Raw genomic sequence first — 11290 nt, 5'->3', positions numbered from 1 at the left:
CTTCTTCCACCGCTTTCACCCAGGCTAGGCTTATCTACAAAGGTGTTTACTGTTGTCCATCCTCACTTTTTTCCTTTCAAATTATTATCACAACAACAACGTGAAATATAAGGCAAGAAAAAAAAACCAATAAATAATTGACTTGTATCTGTTTGTTTTCTAGAATCATGTCTTTCAACTGGTCCATATCAGTAAATACAGCTCATAACTGGTCAGAAAAAGACAACAAATACTTTCTCTATTTCCATCATTAATGCACGTTCCTGCCCATGTTGAAATTATCATATCTACCTCTATTCTTTTCCCATCACATAACCAACCAAACAACAGATTATATATACAGATATAACATAAGGTTTTCATGCACATTCATTACATTACATATCACAAACAATTAAGGTTAATCTGAGACAATATGGCTTACGAGAACGGTTCTGTCGGTGGTGGTGTTAAGGATCTATATGGTGAAGATAGAGCTACAGAAGATCAAACTATCACACCATGGAGTTTCTCTGTTGCTAGTGGAAGCACTTTGCTCAGAGATCCACGTTACAACAAAGGACTTGCTTTCACTGAGAAAGAAAGAGATGCTCATTACGTTCGTGGCCTTTTGCCTCCTGCTCTTTTCACTCAAGATCTTCAGGTTAGTTTCCTCATTCTACTATACTTACATTTCAATCCACTGTGTAACGTGTATTGAATTATCCTTTGTGTGTTTTTAGGAAAAGAGATTAATGCATAATCTTCGCCAATATGATGTTCCTCTTCATAGGTATATAGCCTTGATGGATCTTCAGGTACTTATATAATAATCTGCTTCTTCTTCTGTTGTTGTTAACTATATAGTTTATATTTGAAGTTTCATTTTTTCACTTTCTTTGAAATTTTTTCTATTGACAGGAGAGGAATGAGAGGCTGTTTTACAAGGTTCTTATCAATAATGTCGAGGAATTGCTTCCTGTTGTTTACACTCCAACTGTTGGTGAAGCATGTCAGAAATATGGAAGCATTTTTAGGCGTCCTCAGGGTTTATATATCAGTTTGAAGGAGAAGTATGTTTTTTATTTTACGTATTACTTTTTTTCTTAACTTACATTTTAGATTGGAAAATTCTGATCAAGTGCTTGAAAATTTTCCAGAGGCAAGATCCTTGAGGTTCTTAAGAACTGGCCTGAAAAAACTATTCAAGTTATTGTTGTGACCGATGGTGAACGTATTCTAGGACTAGGAGATCTTGGTTGCCAGGTAAATTGCGGGTTTAGTTACGCTGTGAATCTTTATGTTTAGAAAAATTCAGGTGAACCTTAATATTGACATGGTCCGCTTCTTCGATTATTTTGTTAGGGAATGGGAATTCCTGTTGGGAAGCTTTCTCTATATACTGCATTAGGAGGTGTTCGCCCTTCATCGGTAAGAACTAGAAAATGCTTTTCTTTTTTTGTTTTGCATTTCTAGTTGATCAATCGATTAATTGATTACGATCTGCGTATTTATAAATTTCAGTGCTTGCCTATAACGATTGATGTTGGCACAAACAATGAGAAGTTGCTGAATGATGAATTTTACATTGGCCTTAGACAGAAGCGAGCAACTGGGAAGGTTTGATCATCCCTCACACTCACTGGATTTTGTACATCGGGAGTGAAATTTCTATATTGTTAACACTGTGTTTGTTTGTTTATTGTGGTTTAGGAATACGCGGAGCTTCTAGACGAGTTTATGCATGCAGTTAAGCAGAACTATGGAGAGAAAATTCTTGTGCAGGTTATATATCTGATTCAACATCTTGAGTGGCTTTGGTTTTGCTTGAATCAATTGTTTTCCTGATTTTATGATTCTTTTTTTCAGTTCGAAGATTTCGCAAATCATAATGCGTTCGATCTTCTGGATAAATACAGCTCGTCGCATCTTGTTTTCAATGATGATATACAGGTAAGGTAGCATAGTCGAAAGATTTTGACTTATGCAAGGTTTCTGTTATTGACTGTGTTCTACTTTGATTCAATTCAGGGTACAGCTTCTGTGGTATTAGCAGGATTGCTTGCTTCCCTTAAGTTAATCGGAGGAACCTTAGCTGATCACACATTCTTATTCTTGGGAGCTGGAGAGGTAAGTTCCTTAGCGAGCCTAATTTAGTTATTTGCGTTAGTATTTAAGCTTTAGAATCTATGAAACACGGGATATGATAGTGACACTGACACGTAAAAAGTAGTGATGCTACATAGTTTAGAACTTTTTTTGAAAGAGAAATTCTTACTTCTGTATTTTGGTTATTGAAGGCTGGAACTGGTATAGCAGAGTTGATAGCTCTTGAGATTTCAAAGCAGGTATAACTTGGTTTTCATACTCGTTTGTGTATATCTAAAGGCGTTCTTTTATTTTAAGCACTTAAATTAAATTCTATGATTTTAACCAGACAAAAGCCCCGGTTGAAGAGACTCGCAAGAAGATCTGGCTTGTGGACTCCAAGGTAATAAGAGCAACTAACTTCTGACTCGGTGTAACTAGTTTGTAACTAACTTTTACGTCTCTATACCTTGCAAAGATGAAGGGCACGTCATTTTTTCATAACCTCTCATGACAAGTTTACGCTTTTGCAGGGTCTTATTGTTAGCTCTCGTCTGCAATCTCTTCAGCACTTCAAAAAGCCATGGGCGCATGAGCATGAACCTGTGAAGGAGCTTCTAGATGCTGTCAAGGTGAGCAAAGTGTCTCGAGTTTTATTCTTTTTGCTCAATAAAATATTTGCTACCCTTAACTCTTTTACATGATGTCTCACAATTCATTTCATCAGGCAATTAAGCCGACCGTATTGATTGGATCATCTGGAGTAGGAAAGACATTTACCAAGGAGGTTGTTGAAACCATGGCATCCTTGAATAAGGTACACTCATGCTTTTCTCTAGTAATAATTCTACCACAGTATGAGAAGATTCTTATAACTAATATTTGTAATATTTCTTGGCATGTAATGTAGAAACCTCTCATTCTTGCACTCTCCAACCCAACTTCACAATCTGAGTGCACAGCTGAAGAAGCTTATACATGGAGCAAGGTAAGCTTTGTATACATTATTTCTGATTTGCTCAACTTAAGAAACATCTTTTTATGAATTATTTCTTACTTACTATATTATGCCTCTTATATTTGCAGGGTAAAGCAATTTTTGCTAGTGGAAGTCCATTCGATCCCGTTAAATATGAAGGAAAAGTTTTTGTTCCTGGACAGGTGTTAATTAAATTCTTTACTAAGCTTATTCTTTTTCAACAGACATGCCTGACCACAATTTAGTGACTAACTTTATGTTTTGTTTTTTCTGCTATGCAATTTAGGCCAACAATGCTTACATCTTTCCTGGCTTGGGTTTGGGTTTGATCATCTCTGGTGCAATCCGTGTGCGCGACGAGATGCTCTTGGCAGCCTGTAAGTACATACAAACTTGAAAGAGTATTATATAATTAGAGCATGACATTGAATTAATGTTGCAATTGTGTTCGTTGAGACATGGTTTTGATTTGAATGCTAACCGTTTTATTTTATTTGAAACAGCTGAAGCTTTGGCTGCACAGGTATCTCAGGAGAACTATGATAAGGGACTGATTTACCCTCGATTCACAAATATCAGAAAGATATCAGCCAACATTGCTGCTAGTGTTGCAGCTAAGACATACGAACTTGGTGAGTTTCAATGTGAAATGCGTTCTGTTTCAGTTCAGACAAAACTCTCGTGTTTTTATTGTTCTTAATTGTGTTGTCTGTTTTGTTTAACAGGTCTAGCTTCTCATTTACCTCGACCAAAGGATCTTGTCAAATATGCGGAAAGTTGCATGTATAGCCCAGGCTATAGAAGCTACCGTTAGGATTTTGATCGAATTATATGTGTAGAGACTACATTGTCACTCTGCAGTGTTTTAGGAGCCGTTTTGATTTGATTTTGATTTATTTTATCGCTTGCTAGAAGTGTGGAATAAGGCATTGCCATTTGAATTTAAATTCTTCATTCCATGGTTCACTTTGACAAGTTACCAATCTTTCAAAATAGACTTGTAAGAAGGAAAATCATTATCAGTAATAATAGTATTCAATTCCTTTTTAATTGTTTTTTTCTGAATGCAACATCATTTTTACATTAGCATGATTTAAGAAACACGGCATTTCATTGTTTGGTTGTAATATGACTTGACTTGGGGGTTAAAACAAGATAAGGAGACCCCACTTTGAAATGTTTCTCTCTACTAGGTGGATAAAAATTGGTGACAGGGAACCAACTCATCAACATTATTTAACTATAAACATAACATAATATAACCATGCACGCTGCTACATGAACACTGCATTATATTAAATACATAATAGAACCATGCAGTGCTTTATGAACACAGGTTTCCACACTAAGCTAGATTTATCTATTCATATAAAACTCGCAACTATATGGTCACTACTACATCAGCTGAACTAAACGTTTCGGCGTATTTCTTCTGCAAGTTGACAGCTCCGAATACCCCAAAATGAAGCAGGCCTCAGTTTTTTATTGGTGGTTGTAAAAAGCCATCCCATTTGGGTTCTACATGTGGTACAAATAGCAATTGTCCATGCATATCTGCCAAAAGTAGCATATATTGGCATATAAGCTTATCAGATTTCAAATTAAACAGCACAAGAAAAGACCAGCCTGCCCGCCCGCTCCCAAATTATGTACTAGCATTCAGAGTGCTAGCCAACATTACTAGTAGAATTGTAAAGCTTCATGGCATGCAATAGTTTGATTCTTGATATATACTACTATTGAACAAGTTGTTTCTTTCATAAAATCATAGGACATGAGAATGGACTGACACTCACCCGGGAAACCAGCTGTATTCTGTAACTGCTGGCCCCATGAGAGCTAAACCATTGGCTTTGTAAAGAGTCATTATCTCGTGTACATAACCGTCGGGATTTACATAGGCACCAAGAGGACCCTCATTTGACATCACCAACATATCACTTCGTTTTGCAATTGTAGTCTGCATATTTGTCATTTGAAGACATTTTTTTAGAAAAAGGAATAAACATTAATCTCAGCACTTTCAAGAATTGTATATCCAAAATCGTGTAAACTTTAAACACGGGCAATATGGTGTGCAAAATTGAGAGGCTTTGATAAAAGAGTGATTACTTGGCATATTTTACATCGGACAAGATCAATGCTCTCTAGTAATTCAATTTCCCTGCGTAACCTATATACGATGCCATCGATGTCTAAAAGCTCTTGCCTTGTAGATTCAGAAACAGGTATTTTACTGGCGATATGAAATGATAAAACATCAGGCTTCTTGATGAGACTATCCATACTAGGAACCCCGACTATTTGCTTCCACATATCTACAGATTATCAAGCCAAAGTTCAGAGATAAATTTAATACTTAAATTGAATAGTTGTACAAAAGAGAAGCTCAACAGACACACAAAAAAACGAGGAATTGTATTTATATGAAAATCAAGTAATAATTGCACATGAATTTTCCATTAATATTTCTGTTTAAATTTTAAACTCAATAATAGAAGACCAGCAAACAAAAGAAAAGAAAATTTTCATCAGCCATAATAGTGATATACCATACCAAAGAACGGGAAAAGGCAAAATATATCTGATAGAATTGGAAGAAAAACAAAACTACCTGCAGCCTTTTGTGCAAGCCAATAGGAGTCATACATACGATATACCCAGTGGGGTAAGAATGCTTTTGAAATTATATGTGATGGTTTATTATTAAGCTCTTCTTTGGATGACAGCTTTCCAGAAGTGGAACAGATTCCAATGCTCGAATCCAAATTGGACCTTATTTCCTGATCACTACTGTTTGCTAATACATCCATCATATCAGATGCAGAGTCAGATAGGTGGATTTTACTTTCCATTGGTGAAAGCTCACTGTCAAAACCCTCATCTGAATTTGCTTTTGAATCATTTTCCCCGTTTTTTAAGCCATGCATTTTAACACGGCTGGAAAGCATATTACATGATGATGCTGATTTGCCAAAAGCATCCCTTGGAGTTCTCAATGGTAAATCTTCCTCGATAATTTGGACCTCTCCATAAGGCTAAGAGGAGCAGCCCCAACCAAACAAAGAAAAGGGGAGTCATCAATCTTTAGCTGATAGCTAAAGCACAAGAGGATAATAATAAAAAGGCAGCAAATGTAGGAATATATTTCTAACCACTCCGTCCACATCATTCCAACACCGCCTTAGGTGAAATCGTTGTTGTCCACGGGTCACCACATTCAGCGAACCATCCTCTAGACGCCCATATTGCCGAATCTGTAGATAAGATATTAGCAAGTAAAATAAGCCAATAGACATATTGACTCTGATAGTGATAGCTAACTATTGTAAGAACTAAGAAAACTAGCAAATATAGATAATCCCTTTTGTTTGGGGTTCCCTTCTTTAAGGGAAGTGGTTTATTCGTTGCTGCATTGCAAGATCAGGCATTGTATTAATAAATAGAATGTTAATTACCTAAGCAATTAAATCAGCTATACTGGTCTCAAATTCAAACTTATCCCACTAGGTGCAATTGACTTCATAGATAAGATGACAATGGCATCATAATTCCCTATCATGTATTAAGTTCAAAAACATATCATTATCTTTAAATCTCTCTTGATGGTTTAGTCAGTGATTTTTCTTAGACTCGCTCTATCTCCAACTACTAGACTACTCTTCATCTGATCAACCCCCTTGCCATTATTGGTGCATCTATAGGTCTTCTTCCCACATGTCTACAGCTCACAAAGGTAGGATTCTACTACCATCTTTACTACTGTGGAGCTACCTCAAATTTTTTTTTCGATCTTATCTTGTCTTGTGTGACTACTCATCCTTAATACTTTCATCTGTGCAACAGAGTTGGTTTTTTTGTTGACTATTTAATGCCCAGCATTCAGTTCCATATAGCACAAACCGAAGACTTACACACAAATACACATGTAAACTATAAAGTGATATAAACCTTTACCAACATAAAATTTCTGGGAAGCACGGTATCCGGAATCCATGTGCTACTTATTAATACAAAATTTAAAACAAATGAACTTAAGTTTTAGTTAAAAACCATATTGGACACATTTATTATGCAAATTATTCAGCATGAGTTTGGTATAAATAGTACATCAAATGAGATGAAATACCACTGCAGTTGTCCCAATGCTTGCCGCTTTCATTGTAAAACTTCCAGTTTCCCTGTGAACCCGAATCTAAAATGAAAATGCATGTCAATGACTCATGGATGTTTTACGAGAAAAAGTAAAGCTGAATCCCAAACATGGAAAAATCAGAAACAATCATCATAAGGAGTTAAGTTAACATACCACAGCAATGGTATGAGGAACATGACTTAAAGCTCTCTCAATAGCAGTCACAAAACGAGAAACAGTAACCCTAAGGGGAAGAGTAGCCCCAGGAAAGAGTACAACTCCTGAATATTGCACGAACTAGTCAAATAATTCAGGCAATAAGACCGAGTTAGCGTGTCAGTGTTGGTGTCGTCAGTATCAGTATCGTGTTTCCGGGGTCTGTGGTAAAAGCATGATTGAAGAAAGTGAAAATTGCAAAAGTAATATATTACCTTGAAGACAAAATAGTGGAATGTTCAATATAGCACCGCCGTCCAAAAAAGCAGTCCGGTGGCGCGTGTCTTCCACATCTATGAACAACGAAATTTAAGCTTAGTGAAAACAAAACAATTAAATAACAGAAAAAGAAAATTGAAAAAATTCTTACCACCGAGGTATGTGTGCAAAGAGGCGATACTGGTATTGAAAGTGAATTCGGCGGGTGAAGCAATTGCAATGTCGTTACTGCATGAGAAGAATGTGAGAATTGTGTGTGGTTAGATGCAGAAATTGTGAATAAGAAAGTGAAGGTGATGAGGGGATTATTTACGGTTGGTCTTGGGAAGAGGAAGAGGATGGTGGAGAGGGAGGGGGAAAGTGGAGGAAGGGGTTGTTGAATTGTTCTTCGACTTCGTAGAGGAATTGCTCGATCTGGAATTCGTCCTCGATCTCATGATCATCGGTGCTATTGTCCATTTTCGCTGCCGAGGTTTGGGGGATTTCTTTGATGTTGGACGATACTGAGAGGGACAGAGTTCAGTTTCAACCTTGTGTGTGTTTGTTGATTTTCTATTACTCTACCAAATAGTACATTCTTTTTATTAGAAGTCCTCTAGACTTAATTATAAAACAAACACATTAATAGTTTCTTCTTTGAAAAAATGTATTTGAATTATTTTGATTAAAAAAATTTATTTTGAATAAAATATTTGAACTACAAAGTCCAGTCTAGTAGGGGTGGCACATGTCAAAAAAAAGGTAGTATTATCTTCGTATGATATTATTTATCCCAATTTATCATTTCACACCTATTAAAAAAACAATACTCCCTCCGTTTTTTATTATAAGTCGTTTTGGAAAAAAAATTGTATTTAAATATAAGTCGCTTTACAATTACAATGAATAATTAATGGTATTTTTCATATTATATCCTTAAATATTTATTATTTTCTCTCCTTTCAATTATATAAATTTATCTTCCACATGTCATTAATGAAGGATAATTTTGTAAAAACCTTCATAATTTCTCATTTTCATGTAACAATTATTATTTTTCTTAATCTGTGTGAAAAATCTAAAACGACTTATAATAAAAAACGGAGGGAGTAATAAATAAAAGAGAGAGAATAGTGACTTTACCAAATTATCATGATTAATTATTGGTGTATTCAAATTAGCATTAATATTAAGTGGAAAATAATAAAATAAAAGTCTTTATTAGAGGATACAATTGGAAGATTAAATATAAACTTGCATTAGTAATCTAAAGTGATAAGTATTTTGGGATAATTTTTTTTTCTAAATGTGACACTTATTTTGGGATGGAGGGAGTGGGTTGTATTGAAATTTTGGGTCCGCTTTCCACCAAAGTTTGTCCAGCCAAAGTTCACTGCCCATTAAAACTCATCCTGCCAAAAATCGTCTTTCGCTAAAGTACGTTGTGCCTATTCGTTTAATCTGTCTCACTTTAAACCTGCATTTTTTTAGTTAAATATAGTAATTCTAATTCTTGATGATTTTATTTTATACATTTATTTGTGAATATATGCAATATTTTTAAGTAAAATTTATTCAAAAGATGCTTTATAAAAAAATTGTTCTAAAAAATAAGTTAAAAATCTAATTGAAAGAAAAAAAATATATATTTATCTATTAAAAAATAGGCGGGCAAGCCCCCCGCCTGTCAACCCGCCACCTTGGCAGGGCGGGCTAGATTTTTATGCACATTTCCACTTGGCGGCTTGTCCGCCTCGCTCTTTTTTTGGCGGGCATAAGGCGGGGCGGATGACCTGTTTTGCCACTCCTACAGTCTAGTACGGACAAAAAAGCTTACACTCTTGAAACCTTGTATGAGGAACTCATCTTAAGGATATGGAATGCCGCCAAATTAAAGCGATATTTCAGCTAATTTGTTTTTGTTTAAATAAATGTTGAGTTTACATGACTTCATAGATGTAATGTTACTGAGCAAGATAATGAAAACAAATTTCGGGGTATTCGAGTGTGGGAAAGAAGGTTGGCGATGTGTGAGTATGAGCTCTTCTAATATGGTAGTGTTAATCTCTAATACAATAAGCGGGGGCGTACCTTTAAAGTTAATACTCTAACGTCCAAGTCAACGAAGTCAGAGAGGTTGTTAGCTAGGGAATTTTAGTTAGCATTTTGACATGTAAGTGTAATATAAAGGTATGAAATTGCTAGGTATAAGACGACCTAGCTATAGGTTTGATAGGTTGATTACTTTGACTGAGGTGGTGAATTCGACTCGCCTATCATATGTTCTGAGACTTAGTATTTTTGTAGTATAAGGCTTATATGACCTAGAAACCTATTAAGTTTGGTTTGGAGGAATCTCAGAAACCGATCCACAAAATTAGGATCACTCTCTTCAAAACATGTTCAGAATCTCGAAAAGGTTTGTAGTGATTTGGCATATTCGATAGGAACAGTTAGAAGACTTGAAGATGTCTTTGACATAACCTGTTAAGAGATTTAAAGGCAATTGTCGACATGGGTAGCAGTTTGCAGCAATTTAAGAGTTAAAGACACATGAAGGCAAAGTAGATAACAGAATTCCATGTAATAGTATGTGTGTCTAATGCTGGAGGTTTGACTGTTATCGACAGTTATTGGAGTATTTAGTATATAAGTCGAGTTCACTCAAGTAATAAGGGTTCACAAATTTTATTAGTATTCTCTATAGAACTCGAGTATCCAAGTCTCAGAGAGAAAATAGTTTGTGAGAAAACATGTATGAACTTGCTTCTGTTTTCTAATTCTTTAATCAAAGCATTTCTTTCATTACTTTTATTGTTTTCTTTATTTACTTTATTTCTTCAAACAATCATGCATTGTACTTATTAGAATTTCTATACAATTTTCTCACGTTCAAACATCAAATATCCAAGCACAAACACATATTTTCTCAAACTTTTTGCACAAATTGTCCATATGATTTTTTTCGATTTTAATCCCTTAAGTGAACTAAAACATATGGTTTAATTTACTAAAAACACATGTAAACAAATTGGCATGCCCGTATGGGTTATTCTTTTGTTCCAAAGCCAAGAGTCATTATTGTTTACCATAAGACACTTTATTTTCAAAGATAAATCATCTAAGGAAATCATGAAAATATTTTAAATCTTTTACCCATAAGTTTTATCTCATTTGTGGCTTCATCTTCAATAAAATATTCATCTTTGGTGAACTTGATTTTGAAACATCTGTCACAAAGTTGACTCATGCTAAGAAGATTGTGCTTTAGTTCTTCTACATAAAGTACATCTTCAATTGTTCTAAAAGATAGTACTCCAATTTTGCCTATGCCAATAATATTTCCTTTGTTGTTGTCCCCATGTGTGATATATCCCTTGGCCTTTAGAACTAGAGATGAAATTTTGTTTATGTATCTAGTCATATGCTTAGAACAATCACTATCAAGATACCATAAATTTATAGTGGTCTTCAAGCAAACCTACAAAAATAATTAAGTTTTGTTAGGTACCCAACGTGCATTGGGTCCTTGATAATTAATTTCTTTCTTGATCCATACATAATGTCCACTTGCAACACTAAAGTTCCTTACATATCAAGCATTAGGCGTGTGACCTATTAAACCATAATAAAAGCATGTAGAAACAAAATTACTTCTATATCTAGGAACACAAGGCTTTGTTTGAACAAAGTTT

General features: G+C 35.1%; 2 protein-coding genes across 2 annotated transcripts; one reads left to right on the top strand and one right to left on the bottom strand.

The window, feature by feature from the left end:
• Positions 1-242: 242 nt before the first annotated feature.
• On the top strand, positions 243-4096 carry LOC131660087 (NADP-dependent malic enzyme-like). The gene is made up of 18 exons (XM_058929222.1): positions 243-643; positions 723-797; positions 901-1052; positions 1140-1245; positions 1345-1410; positions 1504-1599; positions 1693-1764; positions 1849-1932; positions 2011-2109; positions 2280-2327; positions 2417-2470; positions 2601-2699; positions 2795-2884; positions 2978-3055; positions 3154-3228; positions 3333-3423; positions 3550-3678; positions 3772-4096. Exons 1-18 carry the CDS (start codon positions 416-418, stop codon positions 3858-3860), a joined length of 1731 nt encoding a protein of 576 aa, XP_058785205.1. The 5' UTR covers positions 243-415; the 3' UTR covers positions 3861-4096.
• Positions 4097-4175: 79 nt separating this feature from the next.
• On the bottom strand, positions 4176-8181 carry LOC131660088 (uncharacterized). Its single transcript, XM_058929223.1, has 10 exons — positions 7930-8181; positions 7768-7844; positions 7613-7690; positions 7356-7462; positions 7176-7241; positions 6202-6303; positions 5661-6084; positions 5159-5364; positions 4843-5006; positions 4176-4600 (listed from the first exon to the last, which is right to left on the bottom strand). Exons 1-10 carry the CDS (start codon positions 8073-8075, stop codon positions 4456-4458), a joined length of 1515 nt encoding a protein of 504 aa, XP_058785206.1. The 5' UTR covers positions 8076-8181; the 3' UTR covers positions 4176-4455.
• Positions 8182-11290: the final 3109 nt, after the last annotated feature.

This window comes from Vicia villosa, linkage group LG3 (genome assembly GCF_029867415.1).
Source record: "Vicia villosa cultivar HV-30 ecotype Madison, WI linkage group LG3, Vvil1.0, whole genome shotgun sequence".
Taxonomy (NCBI): Eukaryota; Viridiplantae; Streptophyta; class Magnoliopsida; order Fabales; family Fabaceae; genus Vicia; species Vicia villosa.
This window is presented reverse-complemented; position numbering and strand designations above follow the sequence as displayed.

Coding starts and splice junctions, on each gene's coding strand:
- LOC131660087 (XM_058929222.1), top strand. CDS start 416: ATGGCTTACGAGAACGGTTCTGTCGGTGGTGGTGTTAAGGATCTATAT. Junction 1,765..1,848: donor GAGAGAAAATTCTTGTGCAG/GTTATATATCTG, acceptor TCTTTTTTTCAG/TTCGAAGATTTCGCAAATCA. Junction 3,056..3,153: donor AAGCTTATACATGGAGCAAG/GTAAGCTTTGTA, acceptor TTATATTTGCAG/GGTAAAGCAATTTTTGCTAG.
- LOC131660088 (XM_058929223.1), bottom strand. CDS start 8,075: ATGGACAATAGCACCGATGATCATGAGATCGAGGACGAATTCCAGATC. Junction 7,463..7,612: donor TCCACTATTTTGTCTTCAAG/GTAATATATTAC, acceptor TGCAATATTCAG/GAGTTGTACTCTTTCCTGGG. Junction 5,365..5,660: donor GCTTGCACAAAAGGCTGCAG/GTAGTTTTGTTT, acceptor GATAATCTGTAG/ATATGTGGAAGCAAATAGTC.